Here is a 25744-nt window from a genome sequence, read left to right as displayed (position 1 = left end):
ACTAGGTAATTCTGAATTATATACTAGACATACTAGATATACTGCTAAACAGTACAGATACACTGCTGAAACAGTGCAGACCGGATTTGTGTACCCAAACCCGTCTTGACCGGCACAACCTATGTGCACGTCAGAACGCCTCCCCGGCAATGGTACTCACCGGGTAGCTCGGAACGGAAGGCCTCAGAACTGAACTGAACTGGACTTGGACCGGACTGGACTCGACTCGATACTTCGGAACTTCGGAACTTGGTGGGCCTCTGTATACCTCGGATCTTGCTCTCTCAGCTAGGCTCTGGTCGGGATACTTCGCACTTCTCACCGCCTCGTCTGGGTGTTGATCGCAGCCTCAGTTACCCCCGCTCGGCAGGAGGGAGATACAGGAAATCCTGTGGGTACGCGTTGTTGTCCGTCCAGCTGTGGCAGGAGACCGGGCCTGCAACGCACCTCCGGCGCGTGAGATGAGAAAGTGTCCCTATTCGGGCGCCATATATGTGGTAAATAATTTAATTACCGGTACTTAATTTGATGCGGAAAATTAATAAGAATAGCTCAGTAAAATAAGAGGCAGAATCAGTGGTATTAGAGATTCGGAACGGCTTTATTCCTATACAAAGGAACACAATTCGAATTATGGGCCTTCTATTCCATCACCACGAAAGTTCAGGAAGGAAGGAACATACATTATTGACAGGTAATCATTTTTATAGAAGAGGCATTACAGTGAAACAGATGCAGCAGGTGTAACAGTTGATAACAGAGATAAAGACATACATGCGTAACTAAAATGGGTGTAACTAGGCGTAACTAAAGAACGTCATTAGGTATGATGTCACAAATGGGTGGTTCCATGAAAGAATTTCGCAATGTCAGCAAAAATACTTGGCAGAGATGTGCGCGCAGCAGCATGACGTGTGATTTGACGTGCAACTAGGGGGAGAGAGGGACTTGACATTTAGCTCTACATGTGGAGACAGAAGTCTGGGGTTATGTCAACCTAATCCCAAATCATATCTAATATCCTATGTTTAAAGAACTGTGTTATCCAAAAAGAGAGGTCTCTTAGGATAGAATCTTATTCTATACTGACTATACTGACTGTTAGTGCGTGTACAAGCGTCTAAGTGTCTACACTAGATGCGAGGGGGTAGGAATATTCCATGGTAACAGGGCTATGAATTACTTGCATGAGGGCAGCGAGGCCTGGCCCTTTGCGCGGTAGCTGGAGGAATGTTTACCTAAACTACTAGACAGGAATGCATCGGATGAGGGGCGGAGGAGATAATCTTGAAGGTGAAATACAGTTTTCTGGCAGGCTACGGGCTGGATCAGGCACCGTTAGCCGCGCAGGGAGTAAGACAAAGTTCATGGTCACAGATGCAGGCTCAGACTGGAGCTTTCAGAGGCAGAAGGCAGGAAAAGGCTTGAAGACAGAATTCGGGCCTACTCGCCTGAATCTGTAGAAATGTGGAAAGTGAACCACATAAAGTCGGTGGCCTTTCATACTTAGGAAAGGAATATCTGACCCATTCATGGCGGATCTGAAAGAGGACATGTTGACGGTGGACGCACATGTGTTTGCGTCTTCATAACTGGAACTGGAGGGAACATACATGTACTTGTAACTTATACATGAAACCGTTGGGGTCCAAGATAGGGGACATAACCGACCATAAAAATCCATATTTCCACACCACTCCTCTGCTTTTCTCGCTCATGCACCTCATCTTCCCATTCCACCAACGCCTCGAACTGTGTCGGCCTTGGTCTAGGCTCTAGACACATCATTTTTTCCTGTAAATTTCTCAACACGGCCAGATTAAATGAACCATGTTCCGGGAACGCTAAGACACCATCTTCTTTAGTATACTTAGCCCAGTTATCTAACCATATACAGGTATGATACCCATATTTCGCAACCATGAAGGATGCAGGAGTTCTTGTCGGAGGTAGCAATTCACCTTCTCTAGTTATTATGTTCTTATCCTTGTCGAACCATCTTTTAATTTTACTGAACAAGGATTTCTTTTTCTTTTCCTCCGGTTGATAATACATTTTCGCGTTCACTACAACCCTCTAGTCCTTTCCGCAACTGTACGATCTTTTGTCCAATAACAGCGCGACTCACACCAACGCACCAATCCTGGAGCGTCTACGTCACCCTGTACTCCTTCCAATCCCTGCGCAGCTCACACCAACGCACCAATCCTAGCGCGAGCACTGTTCTGATCCACTGCCCAATCACAGCGCGGTCTGTATGACGTCAGTAGTCGCTGCAGTCCCTTCTGCTATGTCTCCTGTCACTCGCCTACCCCTCCTTTACAAAGCCTTCTTAGTAGACTTCGTTTCAGATTCTACAAAATCTATTAGTTACAACATATAAACATCTCCATTGTCTGCTTCGCTAACCACAGAATAGTAAAGAAATTCTTTCTTACAAGAATCCCGCTTCTTTCTAGAACAGCACTTGCCTCTGCTCTACCACGGAATAATTTCTTTCGTTGACACAGTAGCACATCCCTCTACTCTGCCCTTCTAACATGCATCCATTAACTGTTTCCTCTAGGACTGCTCCAAAGAGTCTCACAATCAACTAAATGCTCATACATTCACGCACTTTCACACCAGAAAATGTAGCACATGCACACAAAATCCTGCCTTTCCCAAGAACAGCGAACAGTCTGTCCCCCTACAGAATTATAACACACATTAACCAAGCAGCGCTTACCTCTGCCCAGTCCTTCAGACAAGCTCAGAGAATACCTATTACTACTCCAGCAGTAAGCTTTAACGGCGAACCTTACGGATCCCTGGGACTTAAGACCTGAGTTTCACAGATAACCTTCGCTACCATACGCACTCCTTTTATACCGAAAATATGTCCCTAATAGTAACACACGACGATGTCACTGATTCCGAACCCAGACAATGTGACGCGCAACTTCAATTGTCACACGTTTTTCCCCGCATACGTACAGGGCCAACAATCCCGTCTTTCCCGAGAGCAGCACTCACTTCCCTCTGCCCTACTACGGAACCGTCACCAGCTCCCCACGTTCCAGAAGCCGTACACACTACATAAAACTCAATACGACGACCTCAACATATAGTATTAGTACATATACCAACATCAATCAACAAATCAATGAATCAAAAGCTTATGTACAAGCAATCTATCAGATCAAGACAATAATCTAAAACCATCATACTGCTACCAGGAAACTGCTGCAGATCGGTGCATATAAAATCTCCCTACTTCCACGGACAGAGTAAATCCACAGTCGCACGCACATACACTTATCATACACTAGGGCCCATCACACTGACATTCATTCTATTACTCTATCCACACTGAATATAGGAGAGAAACCTAAACCAATCTGCATCTAAAGCGAGGTCAATGTGACCATAAAGAAATTGTCCTGAGTCATGATTTTAAACATAGGAAATACATTTGAAACTCAATAAATGACAAAGAAATAACCACCCGACACTGGAATTCAAACAAATGGTTGTTTATCTAAATTAATTCAAATGAAAGTCAATCGATAGCAAAATCATTATTCTTATAGTTACCTATTCTAGCTAAATGGGTCAGGACAGGTCTCTCAGTAAAGTCTCCCGAGTCGCTGTCCTCACGATCAGCATCGATCCTCACGAACATAGGTTCAGGAAGAAGTGGCCTTAGACCCTCCCTAGTCTAACATTATTTATAATAAAACTTGAAAAATAAAAGTAACAAACAAACTCTAAACGTCCGTTGAGCCGTTGAGCAGAGCGAGCAGGAAAGGATGTCGCTTGGCAACATTTAGAAAACCTCCGCTCAGAAATATCACAAGAATAAAAACACGGAAGAAGGAAACTCGAGCTGAGGGAACGATACATTTATGAATGCTCTTCCTTGGTACCATAGTGAAGCCACCGCAAGTTATCTCAGTTCATTGTGGCTTTATTCTTTTCCAGGGCAAATGGAAGCAAGCCCGGGGTTGCCGTCCTCACGGAAACTTTTAATTCAGACAGAGGCTGTGGTCAGGTGACTTCCAACCATGTTCAGCAAGGCCTCTTGTCAAATCTCAATCACTCGAGTGCAGGCTGTAAATAGCGGCCATCTTGGTTTAGGCCAAAACGAACCATCTTAATTAAAAGAAACACAAAACAACGTTACCACATCGTAATGATTATACAGTGTTAATCCCCACTAATACCCTTATGTGTATGTATTTATCTAGCCGTCTGCAACACAAAGAAGCATTAGAGCACGTTATTTAAAAGCGCAAACACGAAACAAATAGCACTTTTGCGACATTCATTTAATTAATTTGCTCACCAATTTAGTTCACGAATTAATAAAGCAACATATATGCATTCCCGCGTGTAATTTTCTCTTCATTAGTAATGTTGGTTAATCAAGACTTCTAACAAAATTAATAATTAATGATTATAAATTAGTAATTTTAATCATGACATATAACATAAACGGGAGTTTAAATCTCAATAAATTTTCAATAGAAAACCCTGCTCCAGCAGTGGTTTGTTGTGCTAACACGGTTGGGAGTGAAACTGTTCCTGCGGATCTCCCTGGAACTTTTGGTGACAATAATGGTGGTGAAGGTTGCAGTAAATCTTCTGGTGCATCACGTCGTGTGGTCAAAAGACCTGGTTATTTGAAGGCGTATGTTTAACTTATGTTGCAAAATGTTTTGTTTTCTCTCTCTATTCGTCGTATTCATTTTATTCTTCTTTTCACTTTATGTTGATAAGGAGGGAGGTGTGTGGTATTCCGGCCGTTTCCCTTGGTTACTTTGCCTGAGCTGGAACTCTGTGATGTCACAGGGGAGCTGGGCTCAGGCGATGTAATGTTGTTGTTTGAAGGGACTGACAGTTGCTGGCTGCCTCCTGCCTGGGAGGTTGGATGGGATTATTTCCTCCTAATAAAGCTTCTTGCTTTTACCTTATTGTGCATCTCCATCTCCTCATTTCGTCAAGAACCTTCGTCACAGGTATCTACAACGAAAACTCCTGGTTATTGTCACCCAGAATACTTGTCTTTGAAGTACATGTTCCAAATATACCCTGTTCCAGCTCTTGATAAGACTCTCACAATTTCCTGCCTCCTAATTATGACGTTCACAACAAGTAGTACCCTCTCTTCTCAGGCTCAGACTTAGTTACCAAAGTATAGGGCATTCATTTCATGTGAAAATGCACTCTCTGGTTCTGAACCAATGGTGCCTCGTATGCATGATTACCCTCCACTGTGCTTGTGCATTCATAGGATCAGAGTATCTTCAGCAACAAGAGTACCTCCCTCATTTGATGCACTCTCTGGTTCTGTACCAATGGTGCCTTGTATGCATAATTACCCTCCACTGTGCTTGTGCATTCATAGGATCAGAGTATCTTCAGCAACAAGAGTACCTCCCTCATTTGATGCACTCTCTGGTTCTGAACCAATGGTGCCTCGTATGCATAATTACCCTCCACTGTGCGTGTGCATTCATAGGATCAGAGTATCTTCAGCAACAAGAGTACCTCCCTCATTTGATGCACTCTCTGGTTCTGAACCAATGGTGCCTCGTATGCATAATTACCCTCCACTGTGCTTGTGCATTCATAGGATCAGAGTATCTTCAGCAACAAGAGTACCTCCCTCATTTGATGCACTCTCTGGTTCTGTACCAATGGTGCCTTGTATGCATAATTACCCTCCACTGTGCTTGTGCATTCATAGGATCAGAGTATCTTCAGCAACAAGAGTACCTCCCTCATTTGATGCACTCTCTGGTTCTGTACCAATGGTGCCTTGTATGCATAATTACCCTCCACTGTGCTTGTGCATTCATAGGATCAGAGTATCTTCAGCAACAAGAGTACCTCCCTCATTTGATGCACTCTCTGGTTCTGAACCAATGGTGCCTCGTATGCATAATTACCCTCCACTGTGCGTGTGCATTCATAGGATCAGAGTATCTTCAGCAACAAGAGTACCTCCCTCATTTGATGCACTCTCTGGTTCTGAACCAATGGTGCCTCGTATGCATAATTACCCTCCACTGTGCTTGTGCATTCATAGGATCAGAGTATCTTCAGCAACAAGAGTACCTCCCTCATTTGATGCACTCTCTGGTTCTGAACCAATGGTGCCTCGTATGCATAATTACCCTCCACTGTGCGTGTGCATTCATAGGATCAGAGTATCTTCAGCAACAAGAGTACCTCCCTCATTTGATGCACTCTCTGGTTCTGTACCAATGGTGCCTTGTATGCATAATTACCCTCCACTGTGCTTGTGCATTCATAGGATCAGAGTATCTTCAGCAACAAGAGTACCTCCCTCATTTGATGCACTCTCTGGTTCTGTACCAATGGTGCCTTGTATGCATAATTACCCTCCACTGTGCTTGTGCATTCATAGGATCAGAGTATCTTCAGCAACAAGAGTACCTCCCTCATTTGATGCACTCTTTAAATACCCTGCTAACTTTTGTCCCGAGACCCACACAACATTCATAACAACTCACGAAGGATATAGGCTGCTCTATGCTGAGCCAGCCATCACATGGAAGCACTCGCCCTCTGCTGAAGCATGTCGTGGGAAACTGTCATGCTTCTTCTCAGGTCATACCTGTCATTTGGCAGGTGCCACCCTCTTTTCACTTCTACTCACTGTATGATGAACAGCAGGCCTCCATAGACTTTAATAGGATCACCCAATGTTCAAACCCATGTCATCCCCCAAGCAAGTCCTACATTTCCATTCACTATAGTGAGATCACTGTAGTGCTGCTTTTGTGATGTAAATGAATCAAGGAGATGGCATGGAGTTCCATTAATGTAATCCTAGTAGACGACCTGGACATCCGTACCCTAGTTCGCCAACATCCAGTTCTGGTGGTGCCCAGTGCGACAATGTTTGTTGGTGCCCCCCCCCCCCTCATGACCGCCTTCGCCATGGATTCCCTCACTACCACCCTTCAACAGGGGCCCCTCAAGTCTCTATAATGTCTCAAGTGAGGAGTGACATGTCATCCATACTGGTGGGCAGGACAGTTTAAGAGTGCTTGGTCTGGAGAAGCACAAACTAAGAATGTAAAATGTAACACCATAGTTGGGGGTTCTCTTTAATAATCAGAATTGATTTCTATCCAAATGAACCCTTTTCCCAACTTTAGAAGGACGAAAGACTGGGGGAAAAAAAGCATAACACCCTAATCTATACCCTGCAGTTTGCATTAAGCTCTTTTTATTTTTTATTTTATTTTTTTAAATATCTTTATTTGATTTTACCATAGTTAAACATACCCCAAACCCGCACCCCCCACCCACCCAGGTCAGACACTTAATAATAAAATACAAGAAAAACAAAGATTTGTATGTTCGCACAAGTTCATCATCCTGTTACATTATACATTATCCCTGTAAACTACCACTTTCTATTAAATCATAAAGTTAATTATACTTCACAATATTCTAGGTGTTATTTTGGGATTGACACCATTCTATTAATGGGGACCAAATTCTCCAACCCCTTTTACGCCGTATCCTCCCTTTCCGTTTATAAATAGCAGCCTCCAGATGGGAGATTGCGAGAAGCCTAGCCAGCCATTGATGGAAAGACGGCGCATTGGGATCCAACCAGGCCGCGGCGATACACATTCTTAAAACCGCCATAGCTATAAAAATAAGTTCCTGACCCGGCATGGGGGTGCTAGGATCTGTCGCTCCCAATAATATGACTTCACTGGACAAAACAATCTCTCTTTGCAGTACGGTCGATAAAAGCTTCACAATGTTTTGTTTTAAAGATGTTAGTCCTTCAAAGGTAGAAAAAATATGCACACAGTCAGCATTAAATAGCATACATCTTGGGCAACATGTCCCCTTGCCACTCCCCCATTTAGCGATCCTATCTGGAGTGTAATATAAAAAGAAGCATGTTTTATAGAATTGCGTTTGGAGTTTTGTTGACATGAGAATTGTTTGAAACAAGGAGTATGCAGAGTAAAATTTTTCCATAGTTATGCCAATTTTCTCCTGCCACTTCTGAGATGTTTTCTCCAGATCAACCCGGAAACCGCAAATTTATAAGGGAGTATATTCCCCCAATTGTGTTTTTCCTATGTGAATTAATGTTTCTACTAGAGTTATTTTTCCCGGAAAAATCCCTCCCCTCACCCTTCGTATTAGAAAGTCTCTAATTTGAAGATATTTAAAGAAATCCCGCCGGTCCAATCGATAATTGTCCCTAAGTTGCTCAAAAGATTGTATCCCTACAGGGTAGAGTAAGCACCCAATGTGATTTATACCTGCCTCGTTCCACTTGCTGAAGTACTTATCTTTAAAAATTCCGGCGAAACCGGATTATCCCTTAAGGGAGTATAAAATGATATTCGTCCAATACCCAGCATTTTTCTCACAGCTTTCCATACCCTAAACCCGTTCGTCAATGTTTTTAGTTTCACTTTTTTATGATAGCTGTCATGAAGATGTCGCCAAAGATATCCATAATTTTTGTTGCACAATGTTAATTGGAAATAGATGGCAATCACCCTCTGGTGTCATTTCTATCCCAGTATTCTGTAATAATTCACGACTATAGAGCAGCACAGATGCCCAATAGTATGCTTTTAAATTTGGGAGAGCCAGACCTCCTCTTTCCTTTGACAGGGTCAAAAATTTATACGCATGGCGAGGTTGTGCATACGCCCACATAAAACTCGAGAAGGTGCGTTCCATAGATTTAAACCATTGATCTGAAAATTCTAAGCATATTGCCCTAAATAAATATAAAATCTTAGGGAAAAACACAATTTTCAAGGCAATAGCCCTGCCGATTAGGGATAGATGTAAATTGTCTAAGCGACGAAGATCTTTCTGTATGGTGCCCAACAATGGCTTCATGTTTAAATCCACCAGAATCTCAAGTTTAGATGTAATACAAATTCCTAAGTATATAGCTTTATCCACAACTCGGGGGTCAGACATCTCGCTTTTGTTATTCAGCACGATCTGTGTTTTCCCCTGATTGAGTGCATATCTGGATACGAGCCCAAATGTATTAGCCTCGCATTAGATAGCCGGCATAGCTGTGCTAGGATCCGCGGTTACAAAAGCAATGTCGTCTGCATAGGCCAAGATCTTAGTTTGGTATGCTTGTGACAAAATCGGTGCTATTTCGATATTTCCCTCTATTCTAGTAATAAAGGAATCGATATAGATCGCGAAGAGCAGTGGCGAACATGGGCACCCCTGTCGAGTTCCACGAGATGTGATCAACTCTTTAGTGAGGCTACCGTTCACCATTACCATGGCCCTGGGATTCACATACAATTTTTGCACAGCATGAATAAACCCTCGGTTAATCCCAACCCTAGACATAGCAGCCCACAAAAATTGCCACGAGACCCTGTCAAAGGCCTTCTCGTCATCGAGAAGGACCAATGCCATAGGGTCTCCGGTGCAATCCATACTATCAAACAAGGTGATCACTTTCTGAATGTGATTAGTGGTTGATCTCCCTGGAACAAAGCCATGTTGGTATTTGGCAATTACTTTATGAATAATCGGGGCGATTCCATTTGGCAACAGTTTTGAGTATAATTTGGAGTCTGCATTTATTAGTGTGATAAGGCGATATGAGCCCAGCTGATCCGGGGGTTTATTTTTTGGGGGAAAGATAACTATGTTTGCCCTAGACCAAGAATTTGGAGGCTGCCCCCCTTTAAAAATGTGTATTATTAGGTCAAATAGAATATCTTTAATCTGTTCTATAAATACTAGATAGAATTCCGATGGTATATTATCTAATCCGGTTGCTTTCCCTTTAGGTAAGTTTTGGATTGTAGTTACAATTTCTTCTTTGTTGGGAATTTCATCTAAGATAAGCTGATCTTGTTTGTCAAACCTATCGGTGCCTCCTCCATCTAAATAGCTCTCGATTTTATCTGGATCCCTCCCCCCTCTTCTGTGTACAGGGTGCTGTAGAATCGCCAAAATGCCTCTCTAATTCGTTCCGGATCAGTTATTTGGCCTTCCTCTGGATCCTGTATTTCCCGTATCAAATTTACTGAGGCCTGCTGTCTCTTACGAATAGCCAACTTGCTTGTTAACCTCATACACGAGCTCTTTATGAGCGGTTGCTTTTTTTATGGCTTTAGCAGTAAAAATATTTGTAATTGCGGCCTTTGCAATTGCCACCAAATTTTGAATTCTATTTATATCTTCTAGCTCCTGGCTCCCTCGAGTTACGCTTATCAACTCCTCTTCAGCAAGTCGAAGATTTTCCTGCAGTCCTCTCAGATGTTCCCTGGCTATTTTATTAGTCTTTAATGAGTATTGCATTGTTTCTCCTCGAATCCCTGCTTTTAAGGCGTCCCACATTACTTCAATTGATACACTCCCAATATTGTCCTCTATAAAGTTAGGAATCCACTCTTTCATGTGGACACAATACAAATCGTCTAAAAGCAAGGATTTTTCGAATGTCCAGGAAATAGGTGTTATAGTTCCAGGTGTTATTTCTATGGTGCAAATTAAAGGGTTATGGTCTGAGCGAACTCGAGGAAGTTTCTCAATTTGAAATTTAGATCTAAGTGAGTTGGACATCAATATGTAATCTATCCTTACGTGTGTGCGATGCGGGTTAGAAAAAAAGGTATAACCAGGATCATTAGCTTTTAAGATCTGCCAGCCATCTACAAGCCCATGTGTATAACACATATGTTTCATTGCCTTAAACACTCTAGGTTTCCGGGCCTTGTACTGCCAATCATCCCTTAACGACCAGTCGCTGGGGAGATTAATATTAAAATCCCCGCAGACCACTAAGGGTAGGGGCCAGTGCGTACGTTCATTAGAAATCTCGTGGAAGACTGACGGCTCGTCATTATTGCTCCCGTAAATAGAACAGAGAGTGGTCTTTTGCCCATGTCCATCTTGACACTCCGACACTACCCAGCGGCCAAATCTATCGGCTTTAGAGCGGTTAAAAATGTACCCTGGGCCCTTAGCTAATATAGCGACCCCCCGCATCCGCACACCTTGTGGAGTTGCACAAACCAGTTTATACCCCAGTGTTTTTAGCATATGTATCTGTGTGCCCTCGATGTGAGTTTCCTGTAAGCATACGACGTTCGCACCCATGGTTTGTAAGCCTATCGCAACCATTTGTCTCTTTTTAGGGTCATTTAAGCCACAAATATTTAAGGATAGCACTTTTAGGACCCCCATCTAATTATGTCATGTGATCTTGGCATTGCCCCTTTGCTACACCATAACCTACTGTTTCCAATATACCAGTTACCAGCATACGTCAATATAGCCACCTGTCTGACCTTCCACCCAACCCACCCTACCCAGCCTAACCCCCCCACCCTGCCCCCCCCTCCTCCCACCACCATTATTAGAGGTTACCTGGCCAACACAGGGCCAGGGATGTATTGCATTAAGCTCTTTGATGACAGTTAACAGCTGACTGGTCTATGTTAGGATTGTAATTTATAAACTGCACGTAACAAAAAATCTCTCAGACAAAAGCAGTAACCCACTGTCCTATTTACATTAAATGCAGTTTGTGATCTGCATAGTACACTTTCTTTGCAGCAGGCACATTAACCCTCTGTGCACCTTATGGTGAGTCAAAACGTCCACTACACAAACCTCCCAATCTCTCTAGGAAGAACATTAATCACCAGAGTTATCTTGATATTTTTATTGTTGCCAGAAAAGTTCTGGGGGGCAGGAATGCGCCAGCAGGTGCTTTTAAACCCGTGATATACTTCTAACACGACGCCCCCACCCGACGTCAGCGCCCGGTGCGGTCGCCCCACGTTAGAATCGGCCCTGCACGTGCGGCCATCTCCTGGTGGGGGCTGGTTACCATCGCCAAGACTTGAGAAGGCGCACGCACCCTGCGAGGCACAGGAGTTAAGGATGCCAGCGGAGCCCCTGGTTCCCAACCTGGCCCTGATAACTGTGCCAAAATGTCCCACTACTGACAGCTCTCTGACACTACTCACAGATAAGCAGGCACGCCACTCGACTCTAATCCTGAACTGAGAAGTAACCCCATGACCCCTCAGCCTGCCCTGACCTTTTAGCTACCGGTGAATTGCATTCTGGGACTCGTAGTGTGGCTGTCACTATTAAATCCCGCAGCGCAATATACAGTTTATCAAAAGCCAAGACGGTAAAATGTCATGTCATAAATAACATAGGGTCAGTAGCCAGGGCGGATGCAGGCTTCATGATGGTGGCGCTCACAGCAAACATTCAGACACTCCCGGCGCACCGGCAGACACTCCTTGCTCTGCTGCACTCACTCCCACCTCATGCTGCTCTGTCAAGTTAGTTTTGTTCCTAGCGCCAAGATGCCCTCTTGGCCGAACGGTGTATTGTCATAAATATGTTGTACTGCCTTACACCCACAGTGCAGACCCCGATACTCTCAGCGGTGGACACGCCCAGCACAGGCTCAGACATTCTAGGGCCACCCACAGTGCAGACCCCGATACTCTCCGAGGTGGACACGCCCAGCACAGGCTCAGACATTCTAGGGCCACCAACAGTGCAGACCCCGATAGTCTCGGAGGTGGACACACCCAGCACAGGCTCAGACATTCTAGGGCCCCCAATGGCGCTGCGCAAACTGATGCCGCCTGTGGAGGCGCAAAATGCGAAGAGGCCACCGAGCGTCTCATGTGATATCTGACAGACATTCGTCAGCCTTGGGCTGAGTGGGGCCCCCTGAAAGTATGGGAGGCTCCTGAAGTGTTGCCCCCTGAACCGCAGGAGCTGTAGGGGCCTGGATTACACACCTGCAGATACCCCCAATATAGACTCCTAAATTCGTAGGTAAACCGCTGGCACTCCCAGCTAACATGCAGACACTCTTAGGTCATACATTTTACTCCCAGCTCTGCTGCGGACTCGCCTTGCTCTGGTGCACACATTCATTTCCAGGTTAGATTAAGACACTTCGGCGGCGCTGCCGAACACGATCGCAGCTCTTCTACGACACTCCCTGCTCTGCTGCACACAGGCCCAGGTTAGAGACAGACACTTCGGCTCTGCTGCACACGATCACAGCTCATCCACAGACACTCCGTGCTCTGCTGCACACAGGCCCAGGTTAGGGACAGACACTTCAGCACAGCTGCACACGATCGCAGCTCATCTACAGACACTCCCTGCTCTGCTGCACACAGGCCCAGGTTAGAGACAGACACTTCGGCTCTGCTGCACACGATCACAGCTCACCCACAGACACTCCCTGCTCTGCTGCACACAGGCCCGGGTTAGGGACAGACACTTCAGCACAGCTGCACACGATCGCAGCTCATCTACAGACACTCCCTGCTCTGCTGCACACAGGCCCGGGTTAGACACAGACACTTCAGCTCAGCTGCACGTGATCGCAGCTCACCTACAGACACTCCCTGCTCTGCTGCACACAGGCCCGGGTTAGGGACAGACACTTCAGCACAGCTGCACACGATCGCAGCTCATCTACAGACACTCCCTGCTCTGCTGCACACAGGCCCGGGTTAGACACAGACACTTCAGCTCAGCTGCACGTGATCGCAGCTCACCTACAGACACTCCCTGCTTTGCTGCAGGAGGTTTCAGGGCAGTTCTGTGCAGGTGCAGCAGCCGGTTAAGGTGGGCGGGGAGTAAGGAAGGAGGGACAGACACTCCCACTTCACAAACTGGGAGAAACGAAACTTAACTTCAACACTTCCTCTCGGGACGGGCAGGAAGGAACATGGCTGCAGCAAACCAGCTCCGGAGCCTGAAAGAAGAAGCCACGTGCTCCATCTGCCTGGAATTTTTCACAGACCCCGTGTCTGTGGAGTGTGGACACGCCTTCTGTCTGTCCTGTATCACTCGGTGCAGGGAGGGGCTGCAGACAGACTTCCCTTGCCCTCAGTGCAGGGAAATATCTCAAAGTAAATCCCTTTGGCCCAACAGGCAGATGGCGAACATGGTAGAAATCCTTAAACAGCATCAGGTACCGAGTGCCACCCCCCAGGAGGCGAATCTGTGCCGAGAGCACGAAGAGAAACTGAAACTGTTCTGTGAAGATGACCAGGAGCCCATCTGTGTGGTCTGCAGCATGTCACGTGATCACAAGCAGCACACGGTGCTCCCCATCCGAGAAGCTGCCCAGGAGTACAAGGTATGTGTGCTACAGAGCTGGGGCAGGGGTGGACCCAGTACACATGGCACTCCACGAGGCAGCCAAAGGGAACGAAGTATGTGTGCTTTAGAGGTGGGTCAGAGGCTCAACTAGAGCCAAATTTCCGGGGGGGAGGCGTAATTCTTCCAGTAATAGGCAGAGTGGAAATGCAGGGGCTCTAAGAAGGGGTGAAACAAGCATTTGCAATGCAAAGTGGTCTCGCTTTTGTGAGCGTTAGATGTTTTGGCGTTGTAAATGAATGTCTTTTACCTACCAAAGGAATAAAAGAGGAAAGAATATGGAAACAGAAAGTCTGTTGGAGAAAGGAAGAAAGTGAAATAGATGGAACGAAAACGAGGAAGGGGAGAACTGGGGTGAAAAGAAAATAGAGGGGAAAATAGAAACGGCGCAATAAAGATAGAATGAGGAAAAAAGAATTAAAGAAAGCAAAAATGTTCATAGATTAATGAAGTAAAGACAGCAGGAAATAGAGACGAACAAATAGAAACAGGAGAAGAAAATAACAAATCAAAGGAGAGCGAAACAGAAAAAAGAAGCGAAGGAGAGAGAGAGAGAGAGGGAGAGAGAGAGAGAGAAACTGTCACTGAGATTAAGAGAGACAGATGCAAGGACCGACTGTGACATGCATAGTATAAAATAAAGTGAACAGAGGAACAAGGACAGACTTTTACGGACAGGTACAAAGAGAAATATTAGAAAAGCTGAAGTATACAAAGAAGTCCCTGTGTGCGTGAGGTGGGCTTACAGTTAGGGTACCCTCTTTAACGCACTTTGCCCTGGTGCTGCTAGTAGGCGGCGGTGCTGACAAACACTTTTAAACAGGATGGTGGCAAGTCAAAATTTTGAAAATAAAGTGTTTCAATAAAGACATTTGATCATTATTTTTTATCACACACCGATGATAGTGCACGCTCGCTGTGCAGTGTAATACACTGCACTGTCTGTCTTACATGCTAGATCTGTGCTATGCAAATACTGCAAAGGAAATATGAGTGCACCTGTGCACCGTCAGTGGCCAGGCCTCAGAGGGCATAAAAGAGCTGAAACTGGTTACATAAATTGAAAGCTGTTACAAACAGGGGTCCCCAAAATACGTTTGACCCAGGGCCCCCAACGTCCTTCTAATGTCCGTGTTAAAGAGGGATATTTTAATTGGAGCAAACACTCTCCACCACAGTGTCGCGAGGCGCTGCCACGTGCCAGCAGCAGAGCTGCAGCACTTCTGTGCATCTCCATCAAGGTGGAGATGCTAACTCTTGGGTTTTTATTTATGGACCTTGTTCCTTCTTTAGTAGTTCTCCATTTACATTATATTTGTAATTCACAAAACGCCTATGAAACCTTTCACCACATGTTGTCACCGCTTGCTACCCGAGTGCTTTGTTTTCATGGCTGACTCCTTTTATTCTAATTCCACACCCTGGGGTGGGGGCAGAGAGCGGGGGTAAATAACAGGAGAGGATTTGGCCCTTCAGAGCTGCCGACTGGGAAGCCAAGCTGGAGTCTCGGGGTCGGCAGAACACCTCACGATTCTTGGCAAATAACCTAATCTCCCTGTGCCTAAAAAAATGAACGTAACTGGTGCTAATGTAAAAGCGCTCTGAAACGTTTGGTTTTGCGCTACTTAAAACTGTGAATAAAAAAACACGGGAGGGGGAGAAAACATGAAAGCAATGGAGCAGGGGCTTGGCAGGGAGGAAAGAGCAATAGAGGGGAGGCGGGGACAGATAACAAGGGAGGGAGCACAGAGGAGGAAAGAGCAATAGAGGAGAGGCAGAGAGAGCTCACGAGGGAGGGAGCACAGAAGGAGGAAAGAGCAATAGAGGGAAGGCAGAGACAGCTCACGAGTGAGGGAGCGCAGAGGAGGAAAGAGCAATAGAGGGGAGGCGGAGACAGCTAACAAGGAAGGGAGCATGAAGGAGGAAAGGGCAATAGAGGGGAGGTGGAGACGGCTCACGAGGGAGGGAGCACAGAGGAGGAAAGGGCAATAGAGGGGAGGCGGAGACATCTCGGGAGGGAGCACAGAGGAGGAAAGAGCAATAGAGGAGAGGCAGAGAGAGCTCACGAGGGAGGGAGCACAAAGGAGGAAAGAGCAATAGAGGGGAGGCGGAGACAGCTAACAAGGAAGGGAGCACGAAGGAGGAAAGAGCAATAGAGGGGAGGCGGAGACAGCTCACGAGGGAGGGAGCACAGAGGAGGAAAGGGCAATAGAGGGGAGGCGGAGACAGCTCGGGAGGGAGCACAGAGGAGGAAAGAGCAATAGAGGGGAGGCAGAGACCGCTCATGAAGGAGGGAGCACAGAGGAGGAAAGAGCAATAGAGGGGAGGCAGAGACCGCTCATGAGGGAGGGAGCACGAAGGAGGAAAGAGCAATAAAGGGGAGGCGGAGACAGCTCACGAGGGAGGGAGCACAGAGGAGGAAAGAGCAATAGAGGGGAGGCGGAGATAGCTCACGAGGGAGGGAGCACGAGTACCGAGGAGGAAGAAGCACAGGGGGGAGAAGAGAAACTATACTGACATCTATTAAGAATGGATCATGTCGGGCATAAACACGGCCAGGGTGCCCATTTAATTAGCTTCCTATTACCTTCTCTGCTACTACGTCTGCCTCGAGACACCTTATAAGTTTTTCTCTCAGTTAACATCCTGTGAAAGGATAGCCGAAGTGCACGTGGACAGCTGCAACACCGAATTAAACCCTTGGGAAATCCATTTGATCAAGTTTAACACCAGACTGAACATTTCCCAGTTCTGGGTATATCCTAGGATCCCGACTGGAGTGGAGATGTTTCCCACGTGGCAGAACTTTCTTTTTCCTTGTTTTGCATATTTGCTACAGAGGAAGGCACGCTTCCCTTGTGGTGTGTACAACACTACCAATGCACTCCCTAGATTGAACGGAATTACTGTGACTGGGTATATGGTGGGCGATGATATTATCCAGCACGGCTTTCTTGCTATCAAACCCTATGTTAGTGACGTGCATTTAATTAAGGAGTTGACGAGGGCTGAAGAAGCTGCATGGATAAACCTCAGAAGCACTCCCGGTAGATGTGGGGGCTGTGGCTACCAGCCCTGACGGGAGGGTAAGAGAGGCCATCGAACACATGGAGGAGGGGTGGGGCTGACCACACCCCCACTGTATGCTTCTAGAGTTAAGAGTGTCGCCCGACACAAACAATTGCTCGGAGGAGGGCTGCTTTAGCATAGAAAGATAGCAGATCATTGTCTCAGAGTTAGGAGGGGCAGTTTAGTTTGGTTGGAGTAGCTGGCTGTCGGGGAGGGGCAACTGAAAGAGGCAGGATCTGGGAAGGGTCCCGTGTGACGGGTACCTCTAGAGTACAGCTAGAAGAGAATACTTTCAATTCTTAATTAAAAGCTGTGTGGAAGGGCCGATGGCAGTGAGGTGCAATAATAACTTAAGTGTGTCCGTTTCCCTCGCCTCCTGATTGCTGCTGTCCCCTGCGGTCTGTTGCTTTCAGTGTGGCTGCTGGAATAAAGCGAGGGAGGGGCGCAATTGGCACTGGGAGTGTACCAGAGGGTGGGAATAATGGCTGGCACCAACAGGCGGGCGCCAGGGAGCCACTGGCAGGGAAAAGAGCTGCTTTGGAGCCAAAAGGCATTACGGCCCTGCGATTTGGAAGTGCTGATTATTGAAGTTCTAAATGAGCAGCAGAATGTGAAAACACATAAAACAAACACAAAATACCTATTCCCCCAATGCGCCAGTGATGTCAGCAAACGGCGTGGAGGACTCAACGTGCACCATCTGTGCAGTACGAGTTCAAAGTTGGGAAACACGCCGAACACTGGGAAACGACTCGGGACACAGGTTTCCCAGCAAGAAAGGCACGCTGAAGTGGATGCCTGCTTGTGCCCCGGGGAACCGCAGAGTGCATTCTGCTAAAGAAGCACTCTAATAGGTCCCTGCTTGTGCCCCAGGGGCACTATTAAGTGCACGCAATGTCGAACACAGCAATGTGGGCACGAGATTAAACGTTTGAAGTTTTTGAATATGACGCGCTTGCCTCAAGTAAAAAAAAATTATCCGGGTCGGGAAACACACTCGGCACTCAAGTAAAAAAAAATTATCCGTATATTGCAAACGGGAGTGCGGGTGGGCGGGCGATTAGGCACGAACAACAGAAGTGGGGGGCGGGAGAGAAGGCTCGGACCGCGGGAGGGGTGGGACGGGAACAAAGTAGTGCTCAGGAAACACGCAGTAAAGGAGCCAATAGCCGTGGAAGGATACAAGGCCGTCATAAGGTGGGACTAGCAGCCTCTAAACCAATCAGAAGGCAGCACTTAGAAAGGAAAAAGCTACAAGCCAATGAAAAAGTGGACGGAGGAGTGGGCGGGGCTTCCCTCACCTATAGTGTATACTGCATGCCTCGCAAAGCGAGCAGCGCATGCGCTGCACCGCTAGGCGATACCAAAACAACAAACCCTCGTTATCAAGCGAATGGTCTTTTAAAGACCTGTCCAGCTCAAACTGTCTGTGTGTGCCCATGAAGCTGTTTCAGCCCGGGCTGACACCCACGAAGGGGGATGCGGGGTGGCTGAAGCCTGTGAGCCCTATGGGTGTTGTGCGCCTGGTCAGAGGCAGGGACAAGCTACGTGCTACACTCCATTCGAGAAGCTGCCCAGGAGCACAAGGTGAGTATACATCAGTTCTAGAGATGGGGTGATCCAGCCTCATACTGTGCTTACGGTTGCCAACTGGCATAGCCAATAGTTTATTATCCCAGACGGTACAAGACCTGAGAAAATAACTTCTGTGTGTTTTTGTTTTACCCCGTCTCGGTACACACTTTAACCAGTAACTATAAGAAGACAGCACTTTTAAAATGTCACAGAGCTGCTGTAATGATCCCTGACTGATGATAAAAGTAAACAAAGACAGAAAGGCCCTGAACACAGACTATTTCTATCAAGGTGTGTGTGGGCCTTTGCAGAGTAGTAAAAAGTGAACAAATGGCTGGTATTTTTCTCTGAGAAAGGTGTCAACCCTAACTGTGCTCCCCACTGGAGCACAAGAGTATAAGGAGTGTGTGCTTCTAGTCTGAGCCTGAGGCTGGGGAAGGATATGCAGTGCTCCACATTCCAGAGGCTGCAGAGGAGCACACTGTGTGTATACAATATGTCTGGGGAAGGTGTAGATCCGCCTCCCACGTAAGGTTGGGCGGAGCTTGCAAAGTGGAACTCCGCGGAGTTTCACAGAGTTACTAGACAACTCAGTGAAATTCCGTGGAGTTCCGTGGCCTAGCGGAGTTACCCCCAGCCCCCCACCCCCCATCCTGCATAGTCTGAGTAAGGAACTAATCAATAAATCAATCAAGCGCAGTACTTACCCGTGAGGTTCTCAAGGCGCTGGGGGGTGGGGGGATGCTGCTACTGCTCAGAAAGCCAGGTCTTGTGGAGTCTTCTGAAGGTCAGCAGGTCTTGGGTCTACCGTAGGTGGATGGGGAGGGTGTTCCAGGTCTTGGCGGCGAGGTGGGAGAACGATCTATCAGCGGAGGTTGCTCTTTGGATGTGGGGGACTGTGGCAAGGGTGAGGTCGGCGGAGCGAAGCTGACGGGTCGGGGTGTAGAACCTGAGTCGTCTGTTGAGGTACGCTGGTCCGGTGTTGTGGAGTGCCTTGTGTGCGTGGGTGAGGAGCTTGAAGGTTATCATCTTGCTGACGGGGAACCAGTGCAGGTCTTTTAGGTGTGGTGTGATGTGGCTGCGGCGAGGGGTGTCGAGGATCAGGGGTGCAGAGATGTTCTGAATGCGCTGAAGTCGTTCCAGGAGTTTGGCCGGGGCTCCTGCGTAGAGGGCGTTTCCGTAGTCCAACCTGCTGTTGATGACGGCCTGGGTGACCGTTCTTCTCTTTTCGGTGGGGATCCACTTGTAGATCTTGCGGAGGGTGATAAAGCAGGAGGAGGAGACGGCGTTGACCTGCTTTGTCATAGAGAGGGTGGAGTCGAGGATGACCCCTAGGTTGTGTGCGTGGTCGGTGGGTGTTGGAGCTGTTCCTAGTGCGGTCGGCCACCAGGAGTTGTCCCGGGCCGAGGGGGTGGATTCGTCTTGTCGGAGTTCAGCTTCAGTCGGCTGTTCTTCATCCAACTCAGCGACGGCTTTCATTCCTTCGTGGAGGTTGGTTTTGGCGGTGTGGGGGAGAGGATCAGCTGGGTGTCATCGGCGTAGGATATGATGAGGTTGTGCAGTCGGGCGACATGGGCGAGCAGTGCCATGTAGATGTTAAACAGCGTTGGGCTGAGAGATGAGCCCCGGGGTACGCCGCAGATGATCTCGGTGGCTTCGGAGCAGAAGGGGGGGAGGCGGACGCTCTGTGTTCTGCCGGAGAAGAAGGAGGTGGTCCACTCCAAGGCCTTCACTTGGATCCCGGCGTCGTGGAGGCGTGTGCGTAGTGTGCGGTGGTAGACCGTGTCGACGGCAGCTGACGGGTCCAGGAGGATGAGGGCCGTGGTTTCTCCGTTGTCTAGCAGGGCACTGATGTCATCGGTGGCGGCGATGAGGGCAGTTTCGGTGCTGTGGTTGCTGCAGAACCTGGACTGGGACGGGTCCAGAATGCTGTTCTCCTCGAGGTAGCGGGTCAGTTGTTTGTTGACGGTCTTCTCGATGACCTTCGCCGGGAATGGGAGCAGGGAGATGGACCAGAAGTTCTTGAGGTCCTTGGGGTCCGGCTTGGGTTTCTTGAGTAAGGCTGAACTAAAGAAGACTTGCCTTCCTCCCATATCGGTGTCCTCTGTCCTGCACCTGCTGCTGGGCCTGGCTCCACTTCTGCAGCTCCATCATCCCCTTTGGTATTGCTTTGTTCCCCCTAAGTTGGCAGGGTATGCCCAGACGTGGGTCCCTTGCTCACTTTGCCACTGGATTCAAGCTAGCCTGGCTGATGACGGCTGATTAGCCAGAAACGGGTCCCAGGATGCTTGTTTCCGGTCCAGGGAAGACCTGGCTTGGCAGTTCAGGCTGGACTGTTCCCATGAGGCACAGGGTCAGACTGATTTGCATATGGCCATGTCTGAACTGGGGTGGTGGAGTGATCTAAAGAATGATGATGGATTAAACCCAGATCAGTTGACTGGGGGTGAGTGTTTGATTTGCTCAAAGCTCCGTCCATCATCCCCTTTGTTATAGCGTCATTTGAAGACTGCATGTTTTCAATTGAAATGGCCACTAAAATGGCACAACATCCAGGTTTACCAATAAAAGTATGTAGAGCGCAAGTTTGTGCTTTGTTTGTGCTTTCCGAATGGCTGATTATATATTTAAATATTTGCACAGTTACTTTACATGTATTTGGATTTTGTTGTGTGTTACAAAATAAATTGACATCCTACAGCATTTCTTTTCACACTTCCTGAACACCAGCAAGATTGTCACATAGTGAACTATACAAAATTGTCTTGCTTTGTAGTCAGAAGAGAAACAAGCATTTGCAATGCAATAGGTCTCTCATTTGTGAGAGTTTGAGCTATTGGCATTGTAATTGACAATGCCTTTTATTTGTGTGTTTTGAAAACCTGCAAGCGGTGTATAAACAAGCACTTTGTACTTATAGTGCTTGCTTATGAGAAGCAAGGCTGGCACTAAAACAGGAGCAGTTACTGCCAGCCTTGATTCTCGTAAAAGTACAATGTGCGTGTTTATGCACCGCTTGTAAGCTTTCAAAACACAAATTAAGGGCATTGTCATTTCAAACTCTCGCAAATGCGAGACCTATTGCATTGCAAATGCTTGTTGAGCTCGGAGACGGAGGTGGCAGCAGCCATAGCAAGGCAGGGACCGTGATTCCAGGCTGTGCGTTTCAAAAGCAGGAGGGAGGAGGAGGAGGCAGCTGCAGCCAAAACAGACCTCGGTCTTCGAATGCACAGCAAATGTGGCAAGATGAGAGCAAGCTTTACATCCCTGTTTACAACAGAGCTCTGTAAACCACGAGCACTGGTCTCCATTGCTCCATCTTAAAGAAAGAAATAGTGCCCGCAAGCTCTGAGTAACAACACCTGTAACGGGGGGAAGTCCTTAAAAATGAGCGGAGCATTTAAAGCCCATATCCTGAATACAGTATGTCTCACAGAGACACGGCAAACGCTCCGTAGGGTAGACCTAAAAAAGTCCTCCTTGTTAAAAAATAAACAGCAAATTGTCATAAGATATAACCTGACATTTGACCTCATTATTTGAACGCACACCAATGTGTCAAGCTGTGTTGAAGGCCTCTCTATTGCTCATTCACCGTCTGAACTCCAGCATAGTTATTTTGGGTGTGCTGCAGCCCCTCCTCCACATTTCTGTTTCACAGCTATCAAGTGGGTCCATGTCATGTGCAACACCTTCAGCCACTCCAGGTATTTTAACCAGCAGTACATTGCATTTTGGGACTTGTAGTTTTGCCGTTAAATTTGTGAGGAACAGATCCTACAGTTCAAATTGCTAGCTCATTTTGGTTAAAATGTCAGGACTGTCTGAAACTTTCACACAAGCCATCAGGCCGATTGGCAGCTACATGGGATAATATGGCAAAATAAAAGGAATCCATAATTTGTAAATATTCCTTTTGACATCCTATGAATTCCAGCACATGTTTTGGCTTCTTTGGCTAAAATATATTTTCAATTATGAGATTTATTTTAAGAATAAAAACAAGAATATTTTCTTGGATAATTCTTTTAATTTGCTCCTGCTAATAGAAATGTGTGCCTGGTTTGATCCATTTTTCACTACAGACATTTATGGCCTCATTACGATGTCGGTCGGAAAGCATTCCGACCAAATTGGTCTCGGAATGGTTTCCGACTGAATCGGATTCAGGGAGTCCGACCGACCCATCACGATGGTTCCGAACATCGTTCGGTCGGACTCCTATTGACTTCAATGGGAGCCTGTGTTCCGATCGAATTCACAGGCTCCCATTGAAGAAAGGGGTGGGAGGGGAAAATTGTGCAACCTGTAGCGGGCACCCCATGGTGCCTGCCACACTGTGCATGATCTGAAAGTGGGGACCAATGGGTACCCCCCATAGGCCCCATTCGTTATTCCCCTGTGAAAGGGTGGGGAGGGCTGCTACGGGCCCCCAGAGTCCGATTCCGACAGCTGATCCATGTCAGAACAACTGATTCGGAAAGGCTGTCCGAATCCGACATCGTAATACGTTGGTCAGAAACGTAGTCCGTAGACCCTTACGAGTGGGCTCTAAATGACTCTCCGAATGCTGTTCAGAACAGAGTCAGATCCGAGCAGTGAAGTCCGAACGTTTTCAGACTATCGAATCGGTCAGAAAGACTGGTTCCGAATCGGATTCGACCGACCCGAATGCCATTCGGAGCCTTTCTGGCCGACATCGTAGCCTGCCCCTATGTGTATTGAATTTAAAACACTACTGCAAACCAGTTGTGTTTATTACAGGGTGTGCTTTTAAATCTGATAAAATATTTAGCTTGCTTTCAGTATTTTGCATGGTATAGATTATTTTGAGAACACAGGCTTGTGTTTTAAAGGCCCCAACGAAATAATTTTAGTTGAGGTTGGCATGGCATTAAAAAAGTTTCAAAAAAACTTCAGACAGATTTTTCAAAAGCTCAGAAACACGATAGAGCAAAATGTAGGACTTCCTTATGCAGCTCTTTAGAACTAGAACTACTGGGACTAGTGAAAGTGTTCTAGGTATGTGTGCTGTAGGTGAGGGTTAGGCTGGCCGCATTTTGCTGCTGGAGAAAAGGGTTTGTTAGATAAAACCATAGAGTGTGACGCTGAGGCAGCTTTGGCACTTTCATGGAGCCAGTTATTCGGGGGCTAGAAAAATCATAAAATCTTAAATTTAGGTTCTGTGCATTGGAGCCGTTCACAGTAAGCGTTATGTAACTTAAAGATATACAATGGAATTTGAGGTACGTGAACTGAAACTGTGGCCATCGGAGCAATAGTAATTGGACCATGCACAGCAGGAACACTCAAAGTTAGGACAGGAGGCATTGTTATGTTATGTTATGTTATCTGGTGTTTTATTGAGCGCTCAGCTACTCAAGCAGAGTGTCCCGGCGCTGTGTACTGCTGGGGAACCCATCCTGGCTTTCCCTGTGAGATGGTCCCTTACTGGGCATCTCCAAGGTGAAGACCAAGCATCCCCGGCGCTGATGGGACCGTAAGTGGAGATTAAGCAAGCTATTGCCCAGAGTTGCTGAGTGTGATCCATGATTAGAGTAGGCACCGAGGCGAGAATTATCGAGTCTGCTGACCTTGGCCCAAGACCCTGCCGCGACGGGAATCGAACCCTGGTCCCGGGCCGACCTCTGCTTCCGGGTCTGCCGCCTCTAACCAGTGAGCCACACCACTCCATTGGCATTGACCCAAAACCAGGTTCAACGGGGACGGTAGACTCAGCGGCAGTCACAGTAATCGCGGTTGCAAGAGGTGCAGGTACAACGGGAAAGATTGGAGGTGGCCCTCCAGTGTGAGTTGCATTTGGATCGATAGGGGCTGTTGCAGCAGCACTACCACTGGTATTACCATGATGATTAGTGGTCTGGGCAGCATCAAGGTGGTGGACGAGAGGACAGTAGGTGGTCATCGCTCGAGTCTCCATTGGTACTCGACTTCTCTGCTGCATCGGCATCTTTCTCTTCCTGCGTTCGGTTCTTTCTGGATTTCTCAGTCATTAATGCAGGTGCATCCTATTTATTTAATTATTTATTTATCGTGATATATACAGCGCGAACATGACCATCATCGTATCAGAGAGCTGTACAAAGAGTGAGCAGATCAGGGTTGCTGAATCGTAAATACAACTATTACTTAAGATCCGATGTACATGGAATTCGAGGAGCTCGGTATAAATACAATAGACTACAATACGGTGAATGACAGTTTCACAATAGTTCTATTGTGATTTGTTTTTTCAGGTAGTGCGTCTTTAACTTCCTTTTTGAAAAGCCTCAGTGAGGTAATTGCTCTCATTGACTATATTTTTGGAGCAGCTCAAGCGAAGTGCGGCTGTGAGTTTTCTGTGTTTTTTTTCATCTGGCTGCTTCTAATATGAGGAATTTTACACTTCTAGAGTCTCTTCCACTTCCTGATATTTTGCTCCTACCTGTCAAGTGTTTGGGACCAGAGTTGTGTAGAGCTCTTGTGTGTTATGCTGCTACCTTCAGTTAGATCCTAGCTTCAACTGGAGCAAGCTGAGGGTCCTGAATGAAGGGGAAATGCGATCATAACGACATGCGCCCGTTACAAGTCTTGCTGCATTTATTGTCGCTCTCGTTGGAGCTAGGCTGGATTGAGGTAGACCTATCCGTGTAGCATTTCGATAGTCCAGTCTTCAGAGCACTAGAGATTGAACCGCTGTTTTAAGGTCATCAAACAGTATGAATGGTTTCAGTTTGTTTTAGAAGGTGCAGATGCAGGTTGGCGCTTCTGGTTGCTGCTTGTATGTGAGCTTGCTTGTTTGGATTTGAGTCAAGTGCGATTCCTACTGATTTTACAGAGTCTGATGGTTGGGATGCAGTTTAGTGATTTGAGTTGCAAAGACCAAGGCTGCGGTTGTAGGGAT

The 25744-nt window shown here is 46.9% G+C and overlaps 1 protein-coding gene across 2 annotated transcripts in view; it reads left to right on the top strand.

Annotated features, from left to right (window-relative positions):
• Positions 1-13679: 13679 nt before the first annotated feature.
• LOC146869090 (E3 ubiquitin-protein ligase TRIM39-like) overlaps positions 13680-25744 on the top strand; it is a 96465-nt gene continuing 84400 nt past the window's right edge. The window contains exon 1 of one of the 2 annotated variants that reach the window (XM_085599820.1): positions 13680-14176. In XM_085599820.1, coding sequence (XP_085455946.1) covers positions 13763-14176 — 414 coding nt within the window. In that variant the 5' untranslated portion in view covers positions 13680-13762. The remainder of the gene's footprint in view (positions 14177-25744) is intronic. The other variant, XM_085599796.1, reaches the window with a different exon arrangement.

The sequence above is a fragment of the Triturus cristatus genome, chromosome 1_1 (assembly GCF_964204655.1).
Source record: "Triturus cristatus chromosome 1_1, aTriCri1.1, whole genome shotgun sequence".
Lineage (NCBI taxonomy): Eukaryota > Metazoa > Chordata > Amphibia > Caudata > Salamandridae > Triturus > Triturus cristatus.
Note: the sequence above shows the minus strand (reverse complement) of the source record. Positions and strands in the feature narration are given on the sequence as shown.